General features: G+C 38.0%; 1 protein-coding gene across 1 annotated transcript; it reads left to right on the top strand.

Moving 5' to 3' along the window:
* Positions 1-23,985: 23,985 nt before the first annotated feature.
* LOC129733955 (uncharacterized) lies at positions 23,986-26,948 on the top strand. Its single transcript, XM_055695595.1, has 2 exons — positions 23,986-24,271; positions 25,117-26,948. The coding sequence occupies exons 1-2, from the start codon at positions 24,167-24,169 to the stop codon at positions 25,735-25,737; spliced, it is 726 nt and encodes a 241-aa protein (XP_055551570.1). The 5' UTR covers positions 23,986-24,166; the 3' UTR covers positions 25,738-26,948.
* The last annotated feature ends 254 nt before the right edge of the window (positions 26,949-27,202 follow it).

The following is a 27,202-nucleotide window of genomic DNA, read 5'->3' as shown; positions in this document are numbered from 1 at the left end:
ATAGCCCGTTTATTTGATAGCATTTTTATTGAAATCGGTTGTGTGGTTTCTGAGATATTGATGTTTCGTGATTTTTACATTTTGATACATAACCTCTAAAATAAAAATCCAATTACAATGAAATTTAATAGGGTCTTATGGAGCAACCAGAACTTTTATTTGCATATAATTTCATTGAAATCGGTCCAGCCATCTCTGAGAAAAGTGAGTGAAAATAAAAATCTGCACATACACACACACACACACACACACACACACACACACACACACACATACATACATACATACATACATACATACAGAAAATGCTCAGCTCGTTGAACTGAGTCGAGTGATATATGCCATTCGGCCCTTTGGAGCACTTTCATATCTTCGGTTTTGCAAGTGATTGCTATACCTTTTTAGGAGAAAGGCAAAAAGTTAAAAAAATTATTAATTAGGAGCAGTGTTGCTGATTATCACTTCATTACACTCAAATACGTTGTCTGCAACCAGAAGTACTCAGTTCAGTGGCAACAAAGCATGCACTCATACATGAAACGAACGCGTTGATTGTCCCGTGCCATGGTGAGTGACGTATGGGAAGTTTTTTTTCTCTTCGCACCATCTTCGCTTCGGACCCGATCAGATCAATAGAGAAGACAAAGGTTTTTTTTTCGTGGTAATCTCATCACTCAGAATATTCAGATGATTCGCATCATTCACTTCATTTGCATCGTTCGCACCATTCGTACGATTTGCATCAGTCATATTCGTTGGGTCTTTTTTTTGGGTGAACCGCAGCGATTAGCTTTCTTCAGCCAACAGTGCTGCGTAGTTGTAGTTTTTAAAAATAAAAAGAGCCTAGCAGTGATGAACTGCCGCGCGTTAAAAACAAAGATGAAGGATTTTGTGGAGGAAAAGGCTGCTGCCACAGGGGCAATAAAATATAGGTCCCTTATCGATGCTTTCAGTTTTGTTAAATTCATTTCAAATTTCAGAAACCTATGATCAGTTGACTTTAAGAAACATAAAAATGAAAACATACATTGAAAGAATGTCATTTTTTCGTTTTCAAACAGCTTGAACAATACGTGCGAACATCTAAACTAATTCCTTTAACTATATTACCCAAAATTTATTCTGTCAAGAATACATCCCTTCTCAGATGTATCGAACGCCCTATTCGATAAACAGAGAATTGCTTGCCCACCCTAGGCGGCGGGTTTTGTACGAATCTATTCTTACCAAAACCAACGGTGTTTTTTTTTTCATTTGTTAACGTCATTGGTCTTTCCCGACGCTTCGTTAGATTCGTTCGCTTCAGCTGTAAGTCGAATTGATGGTGAGTAACTTTTTTTCGGGTGGCCGAATGTGGTAACTCAGTGAGATACAATAGCAGGAGAAGTAGTAAAGGATATAATATACCCAAACAGTTCATTAAGCACTGTTATTCGCACTTGATGATGCGATAGGCTGCAGCTCTAGTACCAAGTCACTAGTGAGCAGCGACGATGATGAATCATGAATGATTGTGATAATCAGCAACTTTGATTAGGAGTAAAATATTCGTGCTAAAGAAATAGCGAAATAAAAGAAATGACTTTGAATTTCGTACACTTCAATCACGAGCAATACCGGGAACGTACGAATAGCACAATACCAAATTTAAATTTTGTTGAGGCCATATGTTTTGATCAAAACAGTTACAGTTTTAAATAGTCTTTGAATTTCGTTTCTTTTCATAACGTTTGAACCACATATCAAATTGCTATGAAATTTCTTACTTGTGAGTTTGAGAGACAACCCGGGGGAACCTATAGGAAAGCCAAACTTTTCATTTGACACTAGATTGTTGAATTTAGTCCAGCCATTTTTGGGAAAACGAGTGAATTTGAAAAGTCACCGGAACATGTTTCTTTTCACAATTTTTGAACCACGTGTTTAATCACTATAAAATTCATCAATTAACCTTTAACTAACCCGTTCATTTGATGCCAATATTATTCAAATCGGTTGTGTACTTTCTGAGATAATGAAGTTTCGTGATTTTCATATTTTGTTACATTACAGACAAAGTAAGAGACCGATTACATTGAAATTCAATAGGGTGTTATGAGGCAGCTAGACCTTTCATTTGATACTAATTTCGTGGAAATCGGTTCAGCCATCTCTGAGAAACGTGAGTGAGTTTAAGTAGTCTTCGGAATATGTTTCTTTTCATAGCTAGATTTCACATTTTTAACAATAACAGGCAAAGTAATAGTCCGATTGCAAAAATCAATAGGGATCAATAGGGTCTTATATGGCAATAAGACCTTCCAAATGACACTGATTTTGTGGAAATCGGTTCAGCCGTCTCTGAGAAACAGGAGTGAGATTAAACACTCTCCAGAACACGTTTCTTTAAATAACTGCTGAACCACACGTTCAATCTTCATGAAACTCAAAAGTTAAAGGTTTTTTAAGTAGCTCGTTTATTTAAAACCAATTTTGTTAAATTTGGTTGAGTAGTTTCTGAGATAATGATGTTTCGTGATTTTCACATTTTTAAACATTACCTCTAAACTAAAAATCCGATTGCAATTAAATTCAATAAGGTCTTATGGGGCTACTAGACCTCTCATTTTCAATTAATTTCATGAAGATCGCTCCAGCCATCTCTGAGAAAATTGAGTGAGATTGGGAGAGCGTTACTTATACACACACATACACACACACATACACACACACACACACACACACACACACACATACAGAAAATGCTCAGCTCGTCAAACTAAGTCAATTGATATACGAGATTCGACCCTTTGGAGCACTTTTGTTCCTTTGGTTTTTTCAGTGATTGCTATACCTTTCTAGGAGAAAGGCAAAAAGAAGTCTTATTTTAAAGTAGGGGAGCTGCGTAGCCCCAAGGTTACAGAGTCCGCTTTGTCAAGCGGATGGTCGTGGGTTCGAATCTTAGTAGAACCAGGCCATCCGATGTCAAAAAGGACTTAAGCATGGGTTTATTCTCAGGCTCCCCACCAGTTACCCTTCCTTTACGCTGAAATCTACAAATACCTTTGCGTGACTTCCTCTTAACAAAAAATAAGTCCCTCTTATCAATAAAACTGGTCAGAAGGACGCACGACGAAACTTCTCCAGGGAGTTATAATTGGTGATAGTTGGCAAGAAGAACGAGTATCGGTATAGTAGAACAGTGAGCGTGTAAGGAAGAGTAGCACATTACGCACAAGCACTGATGAACAATAATAATAATAAGCATGCCACTTCTCAATAGAGGTATTGCTATTAACAGAAGTGGGGGATACAGCAGACACCCGGACATATCTCACAATAGATTTACGATTCTGGTCGCAGTGAGGAAGCCCATACAGGATAAAAAAGTTTTGGAATTACGTTAAAATTAACTACAAAAATTAAAAGAAAAGTAATTACTTCATTTTTGTTTTTATTTTAAATTTAGTATTAGTGTTTTAATTTCCTAAATATAAATTCAAAATAACTTGAAAACTATTGCATTCAGAAAGTAAATTATCAAAAGCTTTTTGGTTTTCAAGAACTGTCTTAAGCTTTAAACATCATTGGAATACAAACAATTATGCCTAAAAACGTTAATTTCAAGAAATAAATAAAATTGAAAATAAAAAAAACTTCAAGTTTTTTTTCTAACACTAAAACTAATCCAAAAGGAAAGTGTTTATCAAAAAAAAAAAAATAAAAAGATAATACAAAAAAAACTGTTTTTGAAGAATATATTTTTTACAACAAATTATTCGTTTTCAGACAGTTTGGCTGCGAAACTTAATTCTTTCTGAACTACAATACTTTGTGACTATGCCGTAAATCCCTACAGTACACTTACAAAACGCCTTAACTGTTCTTCACCAAACATTCCTAATCTTTGACACAGGGGAATCCGTACAAAAAAATTTTGGCGAAGACGTCCGCGTTTGATCCTGCAGCCGAAAAAACAGCGCTAATTTGAACAATCACGAATAAAAGGCGCATAAAAAAAACCGCCCTAAATCAAACCCATTCTTTAGGTTTGCTGACTAGTATCAACACCTAGGTTTTCGTTATCATACGTTGCAAAATTATTTCTCTACATAAACACCGACAATCATGCGTAAAGCTTATCGGATGGTAGCATGCAATTACCGTTGGTGTTTTATTTTTTATTTTTTGCGTTCCCCTCATTCGGGGTTGAATGTCCGTGAAAGAACCCCTCTGCCGGTGATTTTTATATCGTTACATTTTTCGTGTATCGGAAAATGAACTTTTTGCGGTTTGTGTATGTAGCATTTAGCTATCATGTTATTATATTATTTGACTGCAAGTCGGTTTGCACTGCCCACCATTTGAAAACAGTAGCTACTTGAACGCACTCGGTCTGGCTAATTATTGTACAACAAGCCGGCATTGGATAGGTTGGAATTTGAAAGGAAAACTATTTAACCATTAGGTAGATCGTTTTCAATGCAGTTCCGATTGGGATGGAAATTTGGTCGATTTTTTCACATCCTATTATTATTATTTTATGTTTGCATCTTTTCGTTTTTCCAAAAAATAGAAACTGTCTTCAACTGCTGCTCAAATAAATAACTTTCAATCACTGCCGAGACCTGTACTCATTTTTAGACCAATCTCTCACTACTTGGTTCGTTGTGCGATAATATTTCATTTCCGTAACTCGCGGAGCTTCGTGTTCATAAGTTCCCATAATTTATGTCCAAAATTAGCTGTCAACATAACTCATCACACGGAATGCTTTTCAACCGAAATGCCAACCATACCAAAGTCTGTGAGCACGTTTCTTTGTGCGGAACAGCTGCCGAGTGACTCCGGGGATTGCCAGCGGGCACACAGCCGAAGTGGTTACTACACTTTCTCACTTTTTTTTTTATTGTTTCCCCCTAAAGCTTTTGCGAGAAATGGTGGACCTATGGGCATTCGTTCATACGAGGACCGGTCAAGTTAGAAGGCCGGTTTTGAGTTTATCTACCGACAAACGATCACGAACCGCAAACCGGACACGGTGCGTACCAGCGAGTAAAACTCCGCTCGCTCAGTACCAACTGACCGATCGGATCAAACTAGGGAGGCCTCAGAGGAGAGTTTGGACACCGCACGCGTCAAAGCGGTAACGCTCGATGTTTATTGCATCATAAAACAGGAGGAAGCAAGAAAAAAGTAGCGATTTCAAATGGCGCGTACAAAACGTGGAAGTTGCCTTGTTGAGGCTCGTTGCCAAAGCGGATGCGGCTACTAGGCAGAGCGGCTGTCTTGGTGGCAATTTTATTGCGTTGGATAATTTGGATCCTTGTTACCTAATCTTACCCCTGACACTAGCGCTGGAGTATTGGTAAAGTTAGAAGCAAACTCCAATCGGTCGTAATTAACCAGATTGCCAGAGACGTCCTAGTGGAATGCTGAAGTTAAGTGCAAAAGTGAAAGGTTTTTTTAAGCTTTCATTAATCATTCTTCCGCTCACATTACCAAATTTGTGCACTCATGTTGTGGTTAACAGCGACAACGCCGGGTGCCTACAGATTCAGGCAAAAATCACACCCAATTGGCAAAGCGCTTCGATTTGAGATCGAGATGTGTACAAAATTTTGGGGTTGGCACCATCAGTCTGTCGACTTTCTCCGGATCTTCGATTATTCAAATTCGATTGTTTGGTAAACATATGTGGCGGTTTTCAAATTACATATTGTTTGAACAGTGCTGCCGCTCTACATGACTTGTGTATCTTACTGTAATTTTGTCGTACAGGATTCATGCTTTCGATGTGACATCTACCACACATTATAATCAACGTTTGTGGTCTCTGTTGGAGAAACATGAGCCATGATTCACTCTTTTTTTTTCAATTTAGCCGGATGACGTTGTTGGAAGAGACCACTACAGAACCGATCACGTAAACTAAACATAACTGCAAAAATTGTAGACCCATATCTAATATTACTTTCAGCAATTCATGTGAAAGTTTGAAACGACACCGTTTGGCGGACTTCGTGATAAAAATCAAGCACTGTTAAAGTATAACAACAATGCCATCAGCTTTGTGATTAGATGCCGCCAGGCTGGCCTAGCCGGCACTAAAGTTAACAATAAAACTTAAATAACCACTCATCAACCGCATGGAACATTTTACTGCATCCGAAACGAAGAAAAAGTGTGGCTTGTCGTAAGCTGAGGAAAAATCGCGTTTTATGTATATAGTTGACCGCACACTGTTGCCGTTTTCCACCTGACCTATTCCAAAAGACTTAGTTTAGCGACGTTTCGTGACCCATCGTAGGTTGCATAACGTTGGCCACGTATCGTAATGACCGTATGTTTCAGAAAGATTCTTTTTCTACGCCATTTGAGTGTTGCGAGAAAAGGGTCGAACCTTACTAATCAGAAAGCAAAAAGCAAATAGATAGTCTGTGAATTTCGTTTCTATCCATAACTTTTGAATCTATCCATAACTTTTTTTTATGAAATTTATTACTTGTAAGTTTGAGAGATAACCCGTTCGTATGACATTGGATATGTTCAAGGAGGTTGTGTAATCTTGGAGATAATCGTTGTCTCTACAATTTGATACCAGACGGTTGAAATTAAAGTCGTGATTTCGTGATTTTCACATTTTGATACATTACAGACAAAATTACAGTTCCATTACAATAAAATTTAATAGGGTGATATGAGGTAGTCAGTACTTTCGTTTGACATCAATTTTGTGGAAATCTCTAAGAAAAATGAGTGAATTTAAGTAGTTTTCGCAAAATATTTCTTTTCATGGCTGAACTACACATTTTCAAACATCACAGGCGAAGTAATACGATTGCAATAAAAAAAATCAACACGGTCTTAAAGGGCAACTAGACTTTCCAAATGCCACTTATTTAATGAAAATTGGTTCAGCCATCTCAAAAAACATGAGTGAGATTAAAAAGTCTTCTCCATAATCTGAGAAAATCGAGTGAGATTGGGAGAGGGTTACACACATACACATACAGAAAATGCTCAGCTCATCGAACTGAGTCGAGTGATATACGACATTTGGCCTTTTGGAGCTCTTTTATACCTTTAGTTTTTGCAGTGATTGCTATACATTTAAGTAAAAGGTAAAACACAATATCATTGTCACGGGTGTTACTACGCATCTCTGTAAAGGCCTATACAGCAGTTGCATCTCGGTTTTACAAATTGTCATTCTATTGTTGATTCCTCCGTGCTTCATTGTGGTTGTTCATCGATAATAGGATGCTGTGGAAATTCTTATTGCAACATGCTTACTCATTAACAAAGTTTCATTACATTCTGAGGTACTGCCAACATCTGGTCGAGTTAGGGCGAAATCCGTTTTTCTAGAAACACGCGAATAATAGTTATTTAGGTGTTTTCACTTGTACAGGTTAGACTTGATTATCCGGAAGCACAATCATCTAAAGGCTCGTTTATTTGGAATATTTTGACGTAGAACCGCAGACAAACAGACGTACTACTCCATAGAAAATTTTAAGAAAATTGTGATTTCGACTAATTTGTGCAACACCTACTGGACGTATTCCGCAAAAGATGAACGTACAGTCCTGCTGTTTATGGCAACACAGCGTGCTACAACTGTCAACTGAGTTTAAAGGTGAAAAGCACATCAGTGCCACTACCGCTGCGGTGGGAATCTTCCGCATAGCTGAAACTCATTCGAATTGACAGTTATTTTGATTCACGTAAATAAATAAATGGAACGTCTGTTTGTCAAATGCTAATGGATCGGTTTTCAAATGCTAATAGATCGGTTAATTTTCGATGGATATCTTTCGATTTTGCAGCAATCGATTGGAAAATGTTTGAAGAATGCTCCTAAATGCAGAAACATGTAATTTTATTATTAGAACTATTATACTATTGAAAATTGTCAAACCTAGTCAAAACGCAAAATTCAACCTCTGATTGGTCGTTATATGATTGCTTTCCCAAGCACGGTTGACAGGATTATAGACCTAGTAATTTGGAATGTGCTATTTCGCCTATATAAGAGCTTGTTTCAGCCGAAACTGCCCGTATAAATTCTAGACAGCGAATACAACAGTCCTTACTTAGTAACAGCAGCAGCAGCGGCGGCGGATAGCAGCAGCGATATTGGTAGGGCCAGCTGGTGCAGCGGCACTAGTAAAAAGCTATCTTTGTGCAGTATCGGGCACCATCAGTTGATGGTACATTAGCCGGGACACCCTCTAATGAAAAGTTGCCGTATTTTCACAATACACAAACGTTTTGGGATGCTGGCATTCAAAGTATATGGACCGTCATATTTTCTTGTGAAAACAGCTCTCAACTGTGTTAGAGCAAGCGCACCAGTGAGTTGCTATTTGAGTTGCGCTGGCCGTTGCTATTTTGAATAGCAACCGATGTTCGCACCGGTCGTTGCTATTGGGGGTTACCAATTCATCTATTTCTTTTTAACGCCAGCAGTTGCTAATTTCTGAAGACCGTCACTAGCTAGCATTAGCAAAATGTTTGTGTGTGTCGTATTTCCCAAAAATTCTGCGCATCTAGTAACAACCAATTTATCTGTCCGTCAATTGTTTCCGGAATGATCTGCGTTCTTTCTGCTTCATAAAATATCCCCTTTATTTCAAGCAACTCTGTTTTAACTTTGTTTCTGTTTTCCCAAATTATCGATAGCATAATTCTATTGCAGGTTTCTTCGTTTGTGCGTGCATGGATTTTTATCCTTGTATGTTTAATTAAAGTAATTGCGTTAGACCGTGGAACGTGGAACTATTATACTCAAAATTGGCGAACTGTTATTAATTGTATTTTGCACTTTGTGCTGTCTCGATTCCTACAATTTGCTATTAATATTTGCAAATTTGCAGCCAAACAAAATTTAAATGTAAAACGCGGAAATTGTTCTCGAGTATTTGGTTGATTCTAGTGACGAAGAAAATGATTTCGCGAAACAAATCTTTTTATACGCGATTATGAAAAGGATTTTTGGAAAGATTCGGGGTGGCTCTCAGTCTGGAAAACGGTAAAATATTGACCGTTATGCTGAGGAAGTTTGCCATCCAGCGTTTTAACAATGTTTTTTTTTTTCGGAAACACCGCTCTATACCGATGATCATTTCCGACGCCGCTTTCGAATTCGTCTTACGTTGTTTTCGAAGATTAAAACAGCTGTAAATGCGAAAAATGGTTTTTTTTTCAACAACCGGACGCAACAGGAAACTGAGACTAACATGCCTTCAAAAGAGTTAGCAGCAATAGTCGGTAATACTCCCGAGCAATTCGCTCAAACCTTCCGAGTTTATTGAAATAATGACAAGGTTGACCAATCTTGTGAGGACTTGAGCTTTATGCTTCGTGTAGATTAAAGTGCCAAACAAAATGGTCATCTCGAATTTCAAAAAAAAAACTATAAATGTTTACCCGCCCGAAAAAACACCCTGTGAAAAATTTCAGCTTAATCGAAATTAAAATAGACTGGTTCACGCCGATACTTGCGTCCTACGACGTGTTTAACTAAGGCGAAGCGTTTCGTCTTCCGGGGCCGACCAATTATGTTCGAAACACTTATTATTTTTATAATATTGTTACGAACATTTACTATCGAGCACAACAAAACAAACAACAGTTTGACATTATTCATCAAATAGCAACGATGCGGCACGTTGCTATCGAGTTGCCAAATTTAATAACTCGCTACTACTCGAGGTGGGGATTGCTATTTCCGAAATCAACATAGCAACGCCCGGTACGGTAGCCGCGTTATGGTGGGAGTTGCCAAACTAGCTTTAGAAACTTCAATTTAGTCATAGGGCTTGCTGTTATAAGAAAAATGCCTTAAATCCCATCTGCCAGGGTAGTAGACATATGCGATCAACATTATATCCGATAGGAAATTGAAGAATAATTGTTCTTATAAGGACAACTAATAAATCATTGAAGATTCAATATTTTCGTGTTTTGCGCTAGAATTAAAAGTAAAATGTTATTTTAATCTGTATGCACCCTGACTGTTGATATTTGTTTTCGTTGTATAGTGTTCCATTCCTGTGCAGTGATGAATGTGCAAACTGGAATTCGGTAGCACTCCAACTCCTTTTTTGTACAAAAATTTCAACACATTCAATTCAAGTAATGTAACACACAACCTTATGTTGTTCTACGTCAATCTTGCGGTCGTGGCTTTGCATACAAACCTTGTGATTTTTTATCATCAATTTATAATCTATTAAATCTGCGACTGATGAAAACTATTATCAATCTAGATGCACTGCGCATAACAACACATTTGCGCATGCAGCAGTTGTTGCAACAGATTTGCTCATTGCTGTATTAGTACTCGAGATATATTTTACCAATCTATTCTTCAAGTTGGCTTGCTTTCATGAAGTTATGTGATACTTTATATGGTACCGGTACTTGTTCCAGGATGACACCCCGTTAAGCATACAGACACGAGGCATACGGACGCGAAGCATAGTACACTAGGCATAATTGACGGTAGGCATACGGACACGAGACATATGGACGCGAGGCCGAATGGACGCGATACGGAATGGATGCGATGCTGAATGGACGCGATGCCGAATGGACGCGAGGCCGAATGTACACAAGGCCGAGGGGAAGTAAGGCGGAAGACAGTATTATCGTCATCATAATCACAGTCTAATTTCAATAACATGTATTTCGCTTAAGAGTGCAATAAACTCGCGGCTTTCGGCCGATTCGCTGTTCGAGCGAATGCTGTTCGTACTCGCTACCGCTCGTTAGGACTTTAATAAGGAAAAGAAACTCTGTTTGAGAGTTCGAGATGTTAACACTCACGGCATGGCTTGGGTTTCCCCTTCTAATGATAACCGTTCCTCTTTGATCTATAACCTATGCGACGACTTCGTTATGACAATATTAAACAACGGTGAAATGAAACACGTTCCGAAACCTCCAGCGCGCCCCAGTGCTTTAGATTTATCTTTTTGTTCAACATCGCTACGGTTGGGTTGCATATGGAGGAAAATCCTTGATCCCCACGGTAGCGATCATCTGCCTATTCAGATTTCAATTGATAATGGTTCAACTCGCACGCGATCAGTTGATATTCCGTATGACCTCATACGAAATATCGATTGGAAATTATACGAGGAAATGATATCAGAAGCTGTCGAGTCGATTCAACAGCTCCCACTACTTGAAGAATACAACCTCCGCGCGGGCTTGATTATCGACGCCGCGTTGCAAGCCCAAACGAAGAAATATCCCGGCGTGACGATCAAAGAACGGCCTCCCACTCCGTGGTGGGGCAAAGAGTGCTCCGATGTCTACACGAAAAAATCCGACGCGTTTAAGGCCTTCTTTCAGGTGAAACGTAAACCCGACGACTTTAGGCGGTATTTGGAGCTTGAAACCAAGTATAAAAGCTTGGTCCGAGCAAAGAAACGCGGATATTGGCGTCGGTTCGTAAACGAAACGTCGAAGGAGACATAGATGAGCACTCTTTGGAACACAGCCCAAAGAATGCGAAATCGTATAACGGTCAACGAAAGCGAGGAGTCTTCAAGTCGGTGGATATTTGATTTTGCCAGAAAAGTATGTCCGGACTCTGTTCCTGCGCAAAACTTTGTTCGCGATGCGTCTCCGGGCCACGACACGATAGAATGACCTTTTACGATGGCAAAATTTTCAGTTTCCCTCCTGCCCTGTAACAACAACGCGCCTGGGTTAGATAGAATCAAATTCAACTTGTTGAAGAATCTACCCGGCAATGCCAAGAGGCGCTTGTTGAACTTGTTCAATAAGTTCATGGAGCAGAATATTGTACCGCAGGATTGGAGGCAAGTGAAGGTGATCGCCATCCGAAAACCGGGAAAACCAGCTTCTGATCACAACTTTTATAGACCGATTGCAATGCTATCCTGTATCCGGAAATTGATGGAGAAAATGATACTCCGTCGTTAAGACCATTGGGTCGAATCAAATGGTCTACTATCAGATACCCAATTTGGCTTCCGCCGTGCCAAAGGAACGAATGATTGTCTTGCGTTGCTTTCTACAGATATTCAGCTAGCATATGCTCGCAAAGAACAAATGGCATCTGTGTTCTTGGTCATTAAGGGGGCTTTTGATTCCGTTACCATTGACATTCTTTCGGGCAAACTTCACAGACAAAGTTTTTAACCAATTTTATACAATTTTTTGCATAATTTGTTGTCCGAAAAGCATATGCATTTTACGCATGGCGATTTGGCAACATTTCGTATTAGCTACATGAGTCTTCTCCAGGGCTCATGCTAAGGCCTCCTTTTATACAATTTTTTTGTGAATGACATTGACGCATGTCTGGCAAATTTGTGCACGATAAGACAACTTGAAGACGACAGCGTGGTCTCTGTTACAGGAGCCAAAGCTGCCGATTTGCAAGGACCATTGCAAGATACCTTGGGCAATTTGTCTGCTTGGGCTTTACAGCTAGGTATCGAATTCTCTCGGTAGAAGACTGAGATAGTAGATTTTTCTAGGAAGTGCGAGCCTGCTCAGCTCCACTTACAGTTAATGGGTGAAACGATTCATCAGGTTTTGGTATATAAATATCTTGGTGTCGATTCGAAAGGCAACTGGGGATGTCACGTTCGGTATTTGATGAAAAAATGTCAACAGCGTGTAAATTTTCTCCGGACAATTACTGGATCATGGTGGGGCGCCCACCCATAAGACTTTACCAAACAACGATATTGTCAGTGCTTGAGTACGGGTGTTTCTGCTTCCGCTCTGCTGCAAATATCCATTTAATCAAGCTAGTATCAAGTTTGCGTATCGCCTTAGGTTGCATGCATTCGACCCATACGATGAGTTTGAAAGTTTTTGTAGGCGTTCTGCCATTAAAAGGCCGTTCTTGGGATCTGACTACTCGTATTCTCATTAAATGTGAGGTTTTGAACCCCTTGGTAATTGAAAATTTCGATAGGCTAGTTGAACTTAATTCTCAGATCCTTTTCATGACTGTGTATTTCAATCACATGTCTCAAAGTATAAATTTTTCCTCATACACCTCCAATCGTGTCAACTTGTTAGATACCTCTGTTTCTACTGTGTTTTTTGATACATCCATGATGGAAGAAACTCGTGAAATCCCGGATCACTTGCGCGTTCAGCAGATCCCAAAAATATTTTATAACAAATTCAAAAACATCAACTGCGACAATGCGTTTTATACTGATGGATCACTTCTCAACGGGTTTACTGGCTTTGGTATCTTCAACAATAATTTTACCGCCTCCTACAAGCTCGTTAATCCTGCTTCTGTTTACGTCGCAGAATTGGCTGCAATTCAGTATACCTTAGGGATTATTGAAAAAAATGCCCACGGACCATTGCTTCATTTTTACGGACAGTCTCAGTTCTATTGAGGCTCTCCGTTCGATGAAGGATGTAAGGCACTCTCCGTATTTCCTGGGGAAAATACGGGAACATCTGAGTGCTTTATCCGAAAAATCTTCTATTTTTTTTTAAGGGGGGATTTGTTAGTAGCTTAAGTATTTATGATAAATATTAGTAAATAATGAGTATGTGTGTCCAATCACAAATGGTGACTTCTCAACACTGTTAGAAATTTGTAATTTTAATTGTTAGGATTTGTTTGCTTTCGCAATTAGGACTTATCATTCGTAGGGATTTAAACCTACTTGTCAGAAAAGGGGAAGTAAACTTACAACTAACTTAATTGCTAACTTATTGGCTATAAAGAGTGCTTATCGTAGCAATTGGGGATTGCAACGATTTTTGTCGAAAATTGTTAATAATTTTATTTGACATAGCTTCTAATGGTTCAACACCAGTAAGTCTATGTAATTCGAGTGTACCATACCAAGGAGGACGCTTCAAAATCATTTTCAGAATTTTATTCTGAATCCTTTGGAGCGTTTTCTTCCTTGTTGAACAGCAACTTGACCAGATCAGTACAGCATAAAGCATTGCTGGTCTTAAAATTTGTTTGTAAATCAAAAGTTTGTTCTTTAAACAAAGTTTAGAATTTCTGTTAATGACCCAAGCAGCAAAACATGTTTCTGATTATGAACTTTGTGCATCACAGCAACAAATTCTTATGCGGAACTAAGTTGCAGCTACATTTCAGTTCGTCTAAAAATCGAAGGAAAACGATAAACTTTTTTTTAAAAATCAAGTTTTGCTCAGAAAATGCGGCTTTCTTTAAATGATATTTAAGAACTGGAATAGCTTTAGGTCCCAATTGAATGATTCGGCATAAAAAACATAATTTTTTTCTCAACTACCAGCTGCAAGACGCCTTCTTTCAGGCCCAGATTTAGGGAGAGGGCGAATGCCCCGGGCCCCCCGATTGCTACGCCCCACTTCATGATCCAAATCTTCCTCTCCAGCAGTGAAGGTTGGTGGAACTCCTTTTGATTGAGATTCGTAGCCATAAGTTACGGCTCTTTTATCGTAGTCACTAGAACGCCGGAACCTCCCGAAGCTTCCCGGTACGACTTTCCCTTGCGCTCTTTCGGGATTGTTTGCCGTATATTTATGCTTTTTTTCCATAAAATGCTGAAAACAAGGATGAAAGTTCAACAAAATATGCATGATACACACGCTGTACGGATTAAGATTCAAGCGATTAACAAGGATCAAAATCCGTACGGCACAGTTATTGATGATAAATACAATTTGCACTATTTACCAGACAATACACAGCTCGAAAATGACAAAGACTTACCTTTTCAATCGATTTCAAAAAGATTCACAGAGTAAAACACTTATATCCCACTTGAAAAACGTTTTTATCTGAAGAACGTTTCCTTAGTGAAATCTCTAACGATGCGACAAAATGACAACTGAAACCGATACATGATTGATTCTTCATTTTTAATATTTTTATTTCATGGCCTACTGGCGCATAGTTTAATTTAACAGAAAGCCAACAGTTCAACGGACATGTGCATGTAACTTTTATATGAGTTTTCATTTTTGTAATGCTTGAAACTGGAGAAAAACATCAAGGTGTACGGATTTCGATACTGTACGGGTTTCGATCCAGCACGGTATAGCATTTTAAAATGGGAAAGAGTGAATTTAGTGCGTCGTGCTTTATTTGATGAGCTATGGCCCAACTTTTCAACTCATTTCGAAACTCGCACATACACTGTTTTGGTTTTGAAATTTCCGGTAGTGTTATTTCGGGTTCTGTTTTTCCATATTCATGCGGCATATATACCTTTTCTGATTCACCAATATAATAAATAGCACTTATGTGAAGAAAAAAATAGGTTGATCGGTGGTGATATTTGATGTCAGCCTCGACTTGTTAGATGTTGATAAAGCTCTGGTATCTTCCCGAGCCCAGGGCGTGGACAGAGTACTAGCACTTTTTGAGTTGATAGAACTATTTTCAATAATTGCATTTTGAAACATTTCCTTCTTTTTCTTATAAAAACTTCCATTCCTTTTCACTTTTTTCCATATGCCGCTCTGACGCCCACCTAAAACACTATTACCTTCCAAGGTAGACGTTGTTTAGAGCAAAAGTTGCTGTTACAAAACTTGCGAACGCGACAGTAACTTTTAAAAGTATTATTTTGTGTTTGTTTTGTGTATCTCGCAAGCATCACGTTGGCAACTTTTATGCTCCGCCCACTAGATCTATCCAGTGAAGGTTAGATTTTCAAATGCCGTTTACTCGTTTCAACAACAAAACCAACATCGCGAATTACGTTGTTGGTGTTGAGTTTTTTGAAGCAGCGATGCAACTTTAGTTGTTGCTTGTATCTTAACAATTTCATCGTAGTAACAAATAATGTTTTTTGAAACCTCAGAATTTCGTTAGTGTTACAAATTTTCGCAATTTATTTTTTTATTATGTTTCAATTGTTGCTTGGGAAGAGGATATAAACATCTCGTATATTTGATGCACTTGGCTTGTATACTCTCAATGTGCTCTTTGAAAATAAGTTTTTTTCATAAATTAGTCCCAAGTACTTAACCTTGTCAGACCAACGTAAAATAACCCCATTCATCTTGACAACGTGATTATTGTTTGGCTTGAGGAAAGAAGCCCTAGGCTTATGCGGAAAAATTATCATTTGAGTTTTAGAAGCATTGGGAGAGATTTTCCACTTTTGCAAGTAGGAAGAAAAAATATCTAAACTTTTCTGCAATCGACTGCATATGACACGAAGACTTTTTCCTTTTACGGAAATGCTTGTGTCATCGCAGAACAATGACTTTGTGCATCCTGGAGGCAAATCAGGAAGATCTGAAGTGAATATGTTGTACAGGACTGGGCCCAAGACAGAACCTTGAGGCACACCTGCTCTGACAGAAAATCTATCAGATTTTGAATTCTGATAGACAACCTGCAGAGTTCGATCAGTAAGATAATTTTTCAAAATTTTGATTAGGAAAATTGGAAAATTAAATGTTTGCAATTTCGCAATCAAACCTTTATGCCAAACACTGTCGAATGCTTTTTCTATGTCTAAAAGAGCAGCTCCAGTGGAACAACCTTCAGATTTGTTAGCTCGAATCATATTAGTAACTCTGAGCAATTGATGAGTTGTGGAATGCCCATGCCGAAATCCAAACTGTTCATCTGCAAAAATTGAATTTTCGTTGATGTGTGACATCATTCGGTTAAGAATAATTCTCTCAAACAGTTTACTTATTGAAGAAAGCAAACTGATTGGTCGATAACTTGAATCTTCAGCTGGGTACTTATCCGGTTTTAAAATTGGAGTAATTTTTGCATTTTTCCATAATTTGGGAAAATATGCAATTTTGAAGCAGCAATTGAAAATTTTCACTAAAAATTCCATTGTGCTCTCAGGGAGGTGCTTGATTAGTATATTAAAGATTCCATCGTCACCAGGTGCTTTCATATTTTTGAAATTTTTAATAATTGATTTAATCTCATTCAAGATAGTTTCAATTATTTCTGCAGGTAAAAAATTCTGGGAAGAAATTAAATCAAATTGACGTGTGACTTCATTTTCAATTGGACTCACAAAATTCAAATTTGAGTTATGAACACTCTCGAACTGCTGAGCAAGTCTTTGAGCCTTTTGTTCATTGGATACAAGAAAACGTTCACCATCTTTTAAAACTGGAAAAGGCTTTGAAGGTTTCTTAAGAATCTTCGACAGCTTCCAAAAAGGTTTTGAATATGGTTTCAATTTTTCAACTTTAGTCTCAAAACTTTGATTTCTCAGAAGAGTAAATCTATGTTTTTATTTTAGTTCACAAGAACGTTGATATTGACGTCTGCGGACATTTTTCAAACGAATTAGAAGTTGAAGATTTTCGTCAATTATTGGTGAATCAAATTTCACTTGAGCCTTTGAAACAGAATAATTCCTGGCTTCAACAATTGCACATTTTAATGCTTCCAAAGCGGAATCAATATTCACTTCGTTTTGCAAATCAAGCTCATTATTGAAATTTCTCTCAATATGAGTTTTGTATCTTTCCCAATTAGCCTTGTTATAATTAAAAACAGAGCTCATAGGGTTTAAAACTGATTCATGTGATAAAGAAAAAGTTATTGGAAGATGGTCAGAATCAAAGTCAGCATGTGTGATCAAATCACTACATACATGACTTTGATCTGTTGGCACCAAATCAATTGTTGAAGGGTTTCCTACAGAAGAAAAGCATGTAGGACTATTCGGAGACAAAATAGAATAGTATCCTGAAGAACAATCATTGAATAAAATTTTTCCATTGGAATTACTTTGAGAATTATTCCATGATCGATGTTTAGCGTTAAAATCGCCGATTATAAAAAATTTCGAACGATTTCTGGTGAATTTTTGTAAATCACCTTTGAAATAATTTTTGTGCTCGCGTGTGCATTGAAATGGTAAATATGCTGCGGCAATAAATAAAATCCCAAGTTCAGTTTGAACTTCAATTCCCAAAGTTTCAATAACTTTCGTCTCAGGATGGGGAAGAGCACGATGTTTGATTCGGCGATGAATAACAATTGCAACTCCACCGCCGGAGCCGTGAATCCTATCATAACTATGAACCACGTAATTGGGATCATATTTTAATTTAATGTTAGTTTTCAAAAATGTTTCAGTAATAATTGCAATATGCACATTATTTACTGTTAAAAAATTAAAAAGCTCATTATCATTGGCCTTCAATGAGCGAGCATTCCAATTTAATATTTTAATTATTTTACTTAAAATCATTGCTAAATTTTAAATTAGAAACAATTTTAACAGTAAAATTTGTGCCTATTTGAATGGCTTCAAACATTGTTTTTGCCTGCAATATGGCGTTCATAAGATCGAACATTGCCTGTTGCAAAAAAGAAAGTTTACCTGCCGTAATAGGCCCCAGGCAGTTGACATTAGAAAAAATATTTTCGGTTGCAATATTTGCTGGAGTAATAGGTGTACAATTATTTTCTAGCGTGTTTTGCTTACCCATATTAACGGTCATTTCGAACTACCAACACTAGGCGATATAATGTTCGAACTACCTGTAACCTGTGCATAAGTTAAACGGGTATGCAAAGGAGTAGGTAAACTATGCGTCACTGGCACGCTTGGAGAATTTTGTTTTGAAGTTGGTTTTAATTGAGAAATTGAATTTTGTTTACCTTGCCTTGCCTTAACAATTGCTAAACGGACTGGGCATTGATAAAAATTTGACATATGGTTGCCGTTACAATTCGCACAGCGAAAATTTTTACTCTCTTTCACAGGACATGTGTCCTTTTTGTGAGAAGAGTCTCCGCAATTAAGACATTTTTGGTCCATGTTACAGAATTTGGAACCATGGCCATAACGTTGGCAAGTACGGCATTGGGTGATATGCTTTTCACCTCCGCCAAACTTCCTATAAATTTCCCACTTTACACGCACATTATACAAAGCATGTGCTTTTTCAAAGAATTTAAAGTTGTTAACCTCATTGCGGTTAAAATGAACTAAATAATTAACAAGGGAAATTCCAGTTTTCTGATTGTTATCGCCTCGTGATTTTTGTTTCATTAGAATTACTTGGGTAGGGGCTATGCCAAGTAATTCTGTTAAAGTAAGTTTGATCTCATCAACGGTTTGATCGTTGGTGAGACCTTTCAATACGACCTTGAACGGCTTGGCGCTCTTCGTGTCATATGTAAACATTTATACATTTTTTCAGTTAAATACTGAATAAGAGATTACGACCCTTTATAGAGTCTGCTAATAAGCGGCATTCGCCTCTACGACCAATTTGATAGGTAACTTTAACGTCAGAAACAAACGTTTAAAGTTCCTTTTTGAAAATATTGAATTCAGAAGAAATAGTTACCACAATAGGTGCAACTTTTTCCTTTTTTAAAGAATTGACATTTTGTATAGTTTCATTACTCATAACTTCCATTTCACCAGCATCTTGCTCAGGCAAAATATCAAAAGGAGAAAAATCTTCTATAATTTCCTTAAAGTGGGTCCCTTCTCATTGTTTCATTCCGGGCAATGCGAAAGCGGACACTTTGGCTAAGGTGGGCGCAACAAACGGTGATATTTACAACAGACCAATTCTGCCGGTACCCTGATAACTGTCCCATAATGAAAAACAACATGTTGAGAAAACGGCGATTTAATATTATCCGTGAATTTTCGGATTTCCAGCAATTACATCCAGAACCAACGACCATAACAGTTTCATGGCAGCACAAGTTTATCGTTGAGAACAAAAAACCATGGATGGAATTGGTTTTACGTTATATAACTTGAAAAAAAAAGACAAAATGGGACAAAATATGCGGGTACATTTCAAAAGTACTCGCATATTTTGTCCCATCACATATAAATTCAACCAGCAACCGGCAGTATCATTGGCAACGTAGATTATACTACAGAAAAACAACATTAGTCTAGTTAATTGAATGACATACTTCTATATGCCTAAAATAATCCGATATACACTAATCTGGAGCAAAATTATTTGTTTGCACTTTGCACCACCATGCAGTGGGACTGTATACACTTCAGAATACACTTATCAACTGGCAGGCCTCGTGGGATAAGGGAGAACTGGGGAGGTGGCAACACAGCATCATCCCCAAGGTTTCCACAAAACCTTGGTTTCGTGGGTTGGATGTAGGACGAGATTTCATTCGCATGATGTCTCGGATTATGTCCAACCACTATGGGTTAGATGCACATCTCCTGCGTATTGGGCTGGCGAGCAGTAATCATTGCGTTTGTGGATTGGGGTACCAAGACATTGAACACGTGGTTTGGGTGTGTGCTGAATACCGCGGCGCCAGATCTCTACTTTTGGATACCCTCAGGGTTCGAGGAATACAGCCCTATGTGCCAGTTCGCGATATCCTCGCTCAGCGAAACTTGCCATACATGTTACTTGTTTGTAACTATTTGAAGAGCATCAAGGTGCCCATTTAACAGCGAAACGAATCTCGGATAAAAAAAACCATGTTAGTTTTAGTAATAGATTTAGTTCCAGCTCGTAGTCGGCAGCGAGGATAAAAAATTTGCCTTTAGCTTATGAGATATTTTAGACCATAAGGCATTAGACTTAATTGGCTCCGTAAAACATTAATTTGTATTGTACCGGGTCAAATAAATGTTGTGTGAACAAAAAAAATTTTTTCTTGTCTTGTGTTACAGGTGAGAAGAAAGGCCGCAATTGGGTTGTTTAGCTATATTGTTTTTTTTCATGTAATCTAAAAGAGCTGCATTTTCTAAGCAAAACATGATTTCCAAAAATTTTCTATCGTAGTTATCCAATTTTTAAATAACGAATTAAAACTGCTCGAAATCTGCTCGAAATCGCTACAATGACAGGTCGCCAACTGTCGTAGTGATTTAAAGCGATTTTTATTCTTCATTTTAAAATCGAAGGACAATGATATAAAATTTTTAAAATCACGTTTTGCTCAAATAATTACACTTTTTTAGCTGGATCAGCGTGTCAAAATTATCTAACTTTGCACAGAAAAAATATGTTTGTAAACTAACTAGTGAAATCGCTGTGATAGTTTTGACGTGGGACTACGTCTTTGTTTACTATACTGGGATGCATTCTGTAAAATTGGGAAAGAAACTGGCAAACGTTGCGTCAGATTTCAAACGTTAATAACAGCATAACCACATAATGGATAACAATAAATAATATGTTGTTGGATAGAAAAAATGTAGAAAAAATTTGTAATATTATAGTTGTCACGCTAATTTCATTGCTAAGCGGTAAAATTGACAAAAAGTTTCAATGACAAATATACGCGAATAATGAACCAATTACATGCAAGCATTCCTAGCACAGACGACGTGAATGGACACCATCCGTTTCCTGTGATATTCTCTGTATCAGTGTCGAAATAAAAATTGGCAGAGTCTCCCCGTCCCAATAGGTCAATTTATTTTTGCTTCCATGAGCTTAGACTAATATGATGTCTCGAAGGTAAAAGTTTTCCGAAAAGTTCGAAACAATCCCCACTCTTGAACAATTTCTAAACCTGCTTTCAGAACCTAATAAAAACTGATGTCTTGAAAGAAAACATGCTGGTAAAAGCAACAGTACCAGTGGAGTAAAGAACTGCAGGTCTTTCTTCGTCTATGATTGCAGCGGTACACTTCTATTCGTACTGCATGGGTACTATTCGTATTGCAGTGGAACACTTTTGTTCGTACATTTCTATACTTGTGCAATCGAGGAAAAACCGCACTGCTGCTGTTGATGGTGATTGAAAGTTTATCTCATAAATTCATCTCATAAAATATGATTACCATAAATTACTCAACAAGAATTGTAAATTTTTGCAACGGATATTTATTTAATTTTATCTTTGATATTCACAAGATAATCGTGACCGGATAGTAACGAAAGAGTAAATTCCCAAATATACACTTTTATAGAAAAGTAAGAGCCTGCATTCAGAATCTCTTTTTACATTTCAAAATTGTTAGATGATATATTATTATTCTGAGCTTTACCAAAATAAACGTATATTAGCTGTCTTCGTAATACAGCGAATGTAGTTGTAGACAAATGAAGAAAATTGTCAAGCCAAAAACAAAAATGGAATTGTGGATTGCTACGAGTTTTTGCTGGAACTTGTTAATAATTTTGTTTAACATATCTTCTTATGTTTGCCAATTAATGAACCTTTTGAAAGTAAGATCCATAATATACATTTGATTTGATCAGAGTTAAATAAGGCAAAACCATTCATTATGATAACGCAAGTATTATTGGATTTGGTTTTTGAGGTATTCTGAGTTAATTCTGACTTTGACGCATCACGAGAAATTCTTGGTGCTTCTTCATCAAGCACGATATGCTTGTGCCTTGTCAAATACATGTTGTTTGCACAAAAAAATACTACAGACATAATATCACCAAATATAAACGATATTCCTTCGAGTGTTTTTGAATATATTTCAAAAATTGATTTTCAGGGGAGACTAAAAAAAATACGTACAGTCGCTGAGCAACCACATTGATTCCGTCAGCAGACTCTGTATATTTTGTAACAAAAAACCCTTAATTACAGTGTTTAGTCCCACGTCACCATTTCATACAACCCTAGGGCTGTATACCTTGTAGTATCTCATATGTTTTTATAACAGTTTGATAAGAAACAGTATTGCACTTTGCATACTTTTATTCTAAATTGCCCTCTGTTACCCTGATGGTTTTGATCATCTTTTGCCAGACTGCTAACGCTTTGCCATAATATAATCTCTTAAGCATTTTTGCTATCGTTCAATTTATTGAATAATAAATTCTACATTCATGACTGCAGATTATTGTTTTGATTCCATGTTTTCGAAAAATAGTTTTGTTTTCTGTTTTAAGCGTTGAGCCTACGTGAATTTTCAATCTTTTTATTACTTCAAAGCTGTGATGAATTTTCAATACATTTTTCAGAACGCGAGTGTAGTAAATCAAAGGCTACAATTCAGCGTAATCCCAGTTCATAATATTGTCTTCTTTTATAACTGCCATGTTATTTTCCTTTACATTTATCTTCCGCGGGAAAGGAATTTGAATCATTACTCTCTTCTTTTGCTAAAACATCTGGAGCTTTTGCTAAAACATCTGGAAGTTAATAATAACTTGAGCTTGGTTTATAGTTCGATGCATTTTTTAAACCCAATTACCAAAATAGCTGAAGACCACTTTTATAAATTTTAATCTAAAATAAATAAAAGTCAGTTTGGACTAATTTTGGTTACTTTTCAAAAAGTTTACGATAATTTATTTGCTTTTGTAAATACCTTATGAATTAGGTATAATTTACCACCATGGGCAGACTATTCGATCCAAACATCACTATACGTGAAAGTAATGTTTCTCAGATTTTTATCATCCCCATCGGAGTGATTATTCAACTTTTATTTATTGACTTATGTATCGACAAAAATCAGACTGCGAAAATAAATACACTGCCGATTGGATTTGCGTAATCGTGATCACAGATGTGATTAACTTCTAGCGTAAACGTGCAAATTTTTCGCCATTTATGCTCCATCACCACCTCGTACATGTATCATGCTGCGTACGCACTGCATAACATCCACTGTTATTCACTGCCGAAAAGGTAAATGTTTCTGCATTTTTTTTTTCAGTACATGATCGTCCAAGCTCGACGACCGGAGTTCGATGAAAAAAAAACACAAGACTTGCAACGCTCACAGACCGGCTCGTGTTTCCTCGCACTTACGGCGTCGTAACTTTTCTTCCGGTGAGGCCAAGGTTCTCTGACAGCCGGCGGTATGCATTGGATAAGCTTCGGAGAGAGCACCAGAGAGTGCCCGAGAGCACGGACGCCGTGTGTATGGAGAACCCGCGATCGCGGATGTGGTCTTCGTTGGCTGATGGTTGCTATATGCTTTATGCCCATGGAGAAGACCCGCGGAGAATGCGAGAGCCCCGTCGTAGAGCGCGATTTTGGAAGTGGGGAACATGCGGACCTCGGCCCGCAGAAATCCCGGCACAGGCTTATAAACACCTCGACGTCAAGGCGAAAATTGTCAATTTGAGTTTAGTTCCGTTCGGATGAGCATCTGAAAAAAAGGTTAAAACAAAAATATTAAATCCGTGAGTGGTGCGCAGAAGGAAGTGTGTCCTGGTTGATTTGATTCGATTGTTTGGATTAGCGATTAATTATTAATCGCAGTGAACGAGCAGTAGCAACAGTAAAGTCATGAAGTTATTAGTTTGTGTGTTAAGTTTGTGCGCCCTGGCGGCCGCCCAAGACAGCTTCAAGGAATGCCTCGACAAGGATTCGATATCCTGTGTGCAAATAATGGTACGACATTTATGCTATACCAAGAACTAGACACTTGAGCTATTAGTGATAAGTGAGTGTGGAATTCAAAAGTGGTTGAAAGACTGTCAGCTGGATTCATTGATTCATTGGTTAGCGGTAAAATTAACGGTTTGCCGTACGAATCAAAACGCTCGATTGAAAACCCGCCGCCTTTGCGCATTTAGCTGCGGCTAATGCGCTCAGCTTAGCTAGGTTGAACGAAGTTAGTTTGAGCACGAAGGTGACAAGATAATTAAAGTTTAATTATGCGTTAAGTGGACCGTGTTAGCAGCAATGTGTTACGCTTACGCTAATGAATCGAATGAGGTGGAAAAGCAAATCAACAAATTAATCAAAAAATGGAAGGTTTATTTTTAAACCGTTCTCGTGTGACAGGATGGTTTTAACTATAATTGCTCACAGACAAATGCAAACCAAAAATGATTTTCGTACTTGTTTGAAAATATTTTAGATATGCTGATGAGAGTTTATGGTATTATTATTATTTCACCGAAAGTTCATCTCATTTGTTGTCAATTTCTTGTATGTTGTAAAAGTTGTTTAGAATCTTTAGATTTTCAGGAAAATTGAATACTTTTCACTCATTGTCGTGAAAATGTCTTACCCAAATGTAGGAAAATGGGAAATATAATTCTGAAGTTGTATTGTTTACTTATCAATAGTACTCCATCATAATAATTTCATTGAATTCCACACTGAGTAGCTCTAGCTTATAAATAGTCATTCATAATAAAAAAATACGTATTTTATGTTTTTATTAAAAACAGTAAAAAATGCGTACAGGTTTTTAACCGTCACTTTTTTCTTCTCTGCTCCGTTGCTAGTTTTATCGTAAAGCGCGAGATTTCTTCGACCAGCCCCAAATAAGCCTTGCTGGTGGATTGTCATTCGTGAAAGCCGCCGGACGCGACTCGCGCTCCTTTAACGCCGACAGTGCCATGATTGAGTCCGCTAACAATGTGGAGTCCCGCGAAGAAGCCCTGGAAAGCTACGTGCTCGAGCGCACGAAAAACTTCTTCCAGGAACGTTCGTTGAATCTAGACATGGCCAATGCTGCCCGTAGTCTGTCCACTGTGATCCCCGAGGATGTGAAATCGTCCATGCGAGCAATGGTTTCCGAAGCTCGCGGAAAGAAGAAGATCCTCAAGCAGCTGCTGCCAATTCTCGGACTCGTCAAGCTGAAGATCGTCGGTCTTGCAATCTTAGCTCTGTTCGGTATTGCCCTGATCGCTAAGAAGGCTTTGATTGTATCCGTGATCGCTTTGATCCTGTCCAAATTCCTATTCCTGAAGAAACTGCTCTCCAAGAAGGACGATTCCCATGGCGGCGGCTACCACGGCGGTTCTTCTGGATGGGCAGAATCAAGCGGATATGGTGATTATGGTGCCCACAGCCAGCCTGCTCACTCGATCGCCTATGCCGGTCACAAGCCAGTCCGAAAGTAAACAGGCGCCATAATTGGAGCAGCGAACGTTCCACTTCCAGAAATCCCAAACAAAACCCCAACATCGCGCATGCGCGCGTGCTCACACGTACCGAAAAAAGCTATCAGCGCAAGACTAAAAAAGAAAGAGAACGAGACAAACTAATTTATTGAAATTATTTATTATCATGTTTTTGTTCGATCATTAATTTATTTTAGCGTTACGAGAATTCTTCTACCAATTGTTGAGATTGTTTTGTTTTTGTGTTTAAGTTCTTCTTCTCTCAACTTTTCATCATTTCATGAGCTGCATTTGTACTGTATTCCTCACGAAGGGTTCCTCGTTATTAGAGGGATCCTCCAACCTCTGTAAATCTATATCTACATTTACACATTCTAGTCTTTATTTTATCTACCAAGGCTGATTAAGGTAATTTGATCAGCGTCAAAGAAAGTAAAAATAGAAATAATTCGTGTCTTACAGTGCTCATCCTTCCACGGTTTTTACGTGCTTTAAACTATTCTTTTTGCAAGGATTCTTCCAAACTACTAATCCAACAAGTTAAGGGATGTTAACTGTCAACGATAACAGTAGACGTGAACTTCGTCAAAACCATTCTTTGTACTGATTCCATCGTAAACCTATTTCACTAAAAAACACAAACACACATACAAACACACTTACACACATTTATTCTTTTCCTCTTCCACACTCTCTCTCTCTATCTTCATATCTATATCTGTTAAGGTTCTTTTAAAATTTACCGCTACTAGCTTGCTATACTTTTTCCAACAGATTTCTTTGCTCGAGCTTGGACTTGTTTTTCTTTTTTCGACCGATTTCGCACTGCCGAATCATCATCGAGTCCAAACGCAAGAAATAAACTGATAATCTCCCCTTTGGAGGTCTCTACACATACAAAGAGAGAGAGCATCACACTTCATGCTGGTACTGTTATTAACTCCATTTTTGTACAAGCTAATGGAAGCAATCTTTCTTTCTGTGCACCTAGTGCGATTATCCTGCAGTCTCTTTCTATCGTTCCATGCAAACGTCCATCCTCCCGCTGCACTCAACCTCCCTAATATTGTTCAATTTTTCACACTTTTTCTGTTCCACTAGAGAAAAAGAAGAGGAGAATAAAATATGTGAAGAAAAAAATACTTGTGAAAAGCACTTGTAAATAAAATAAAAGAAAAAAGAAGCAACGACAAGCAATTTGCAAAACAAAATCCCCCCGCTGACCCGCGATGTATTTACCGGAACTAGACACGAAAGAAACTCCTCTCCGCCCGCAGTTTCACCGCGATCGAGTGTATCCACACTCTGCGAAGGCTGAAAGAAAGTGAAATCTTTTGACCTATCTCGCGATCCCCCGTTCAGATTGATTGTCCGTTACCAAGCGAGCTTGTCTGCTCCGGATGCCATTCAACCATTAGCAGTGCTTGAACCCCGAGCCAAAACCCCCGCATTTGCAGGATGACAT

This window comes from Wyeomyia smithii, chromosome 1, assembly GCF_029784165.1.
Source record: "Wyeomyia smithii strain HCP4-BCI-WySm-NY-G18 chromosome 1, ASM2978416v1, whole genome shotgun sequence".
NCBI lineage: Eukaryota > Metazoa > Arthropoda > Insecta > Diptera > Culicidae > Wyeomyia > Wyeomyia smithii.
Note: the sequence above shows the minus strand (reverse complement) of the source record. Positions and strands in the feature narration are given on the sequence as shown.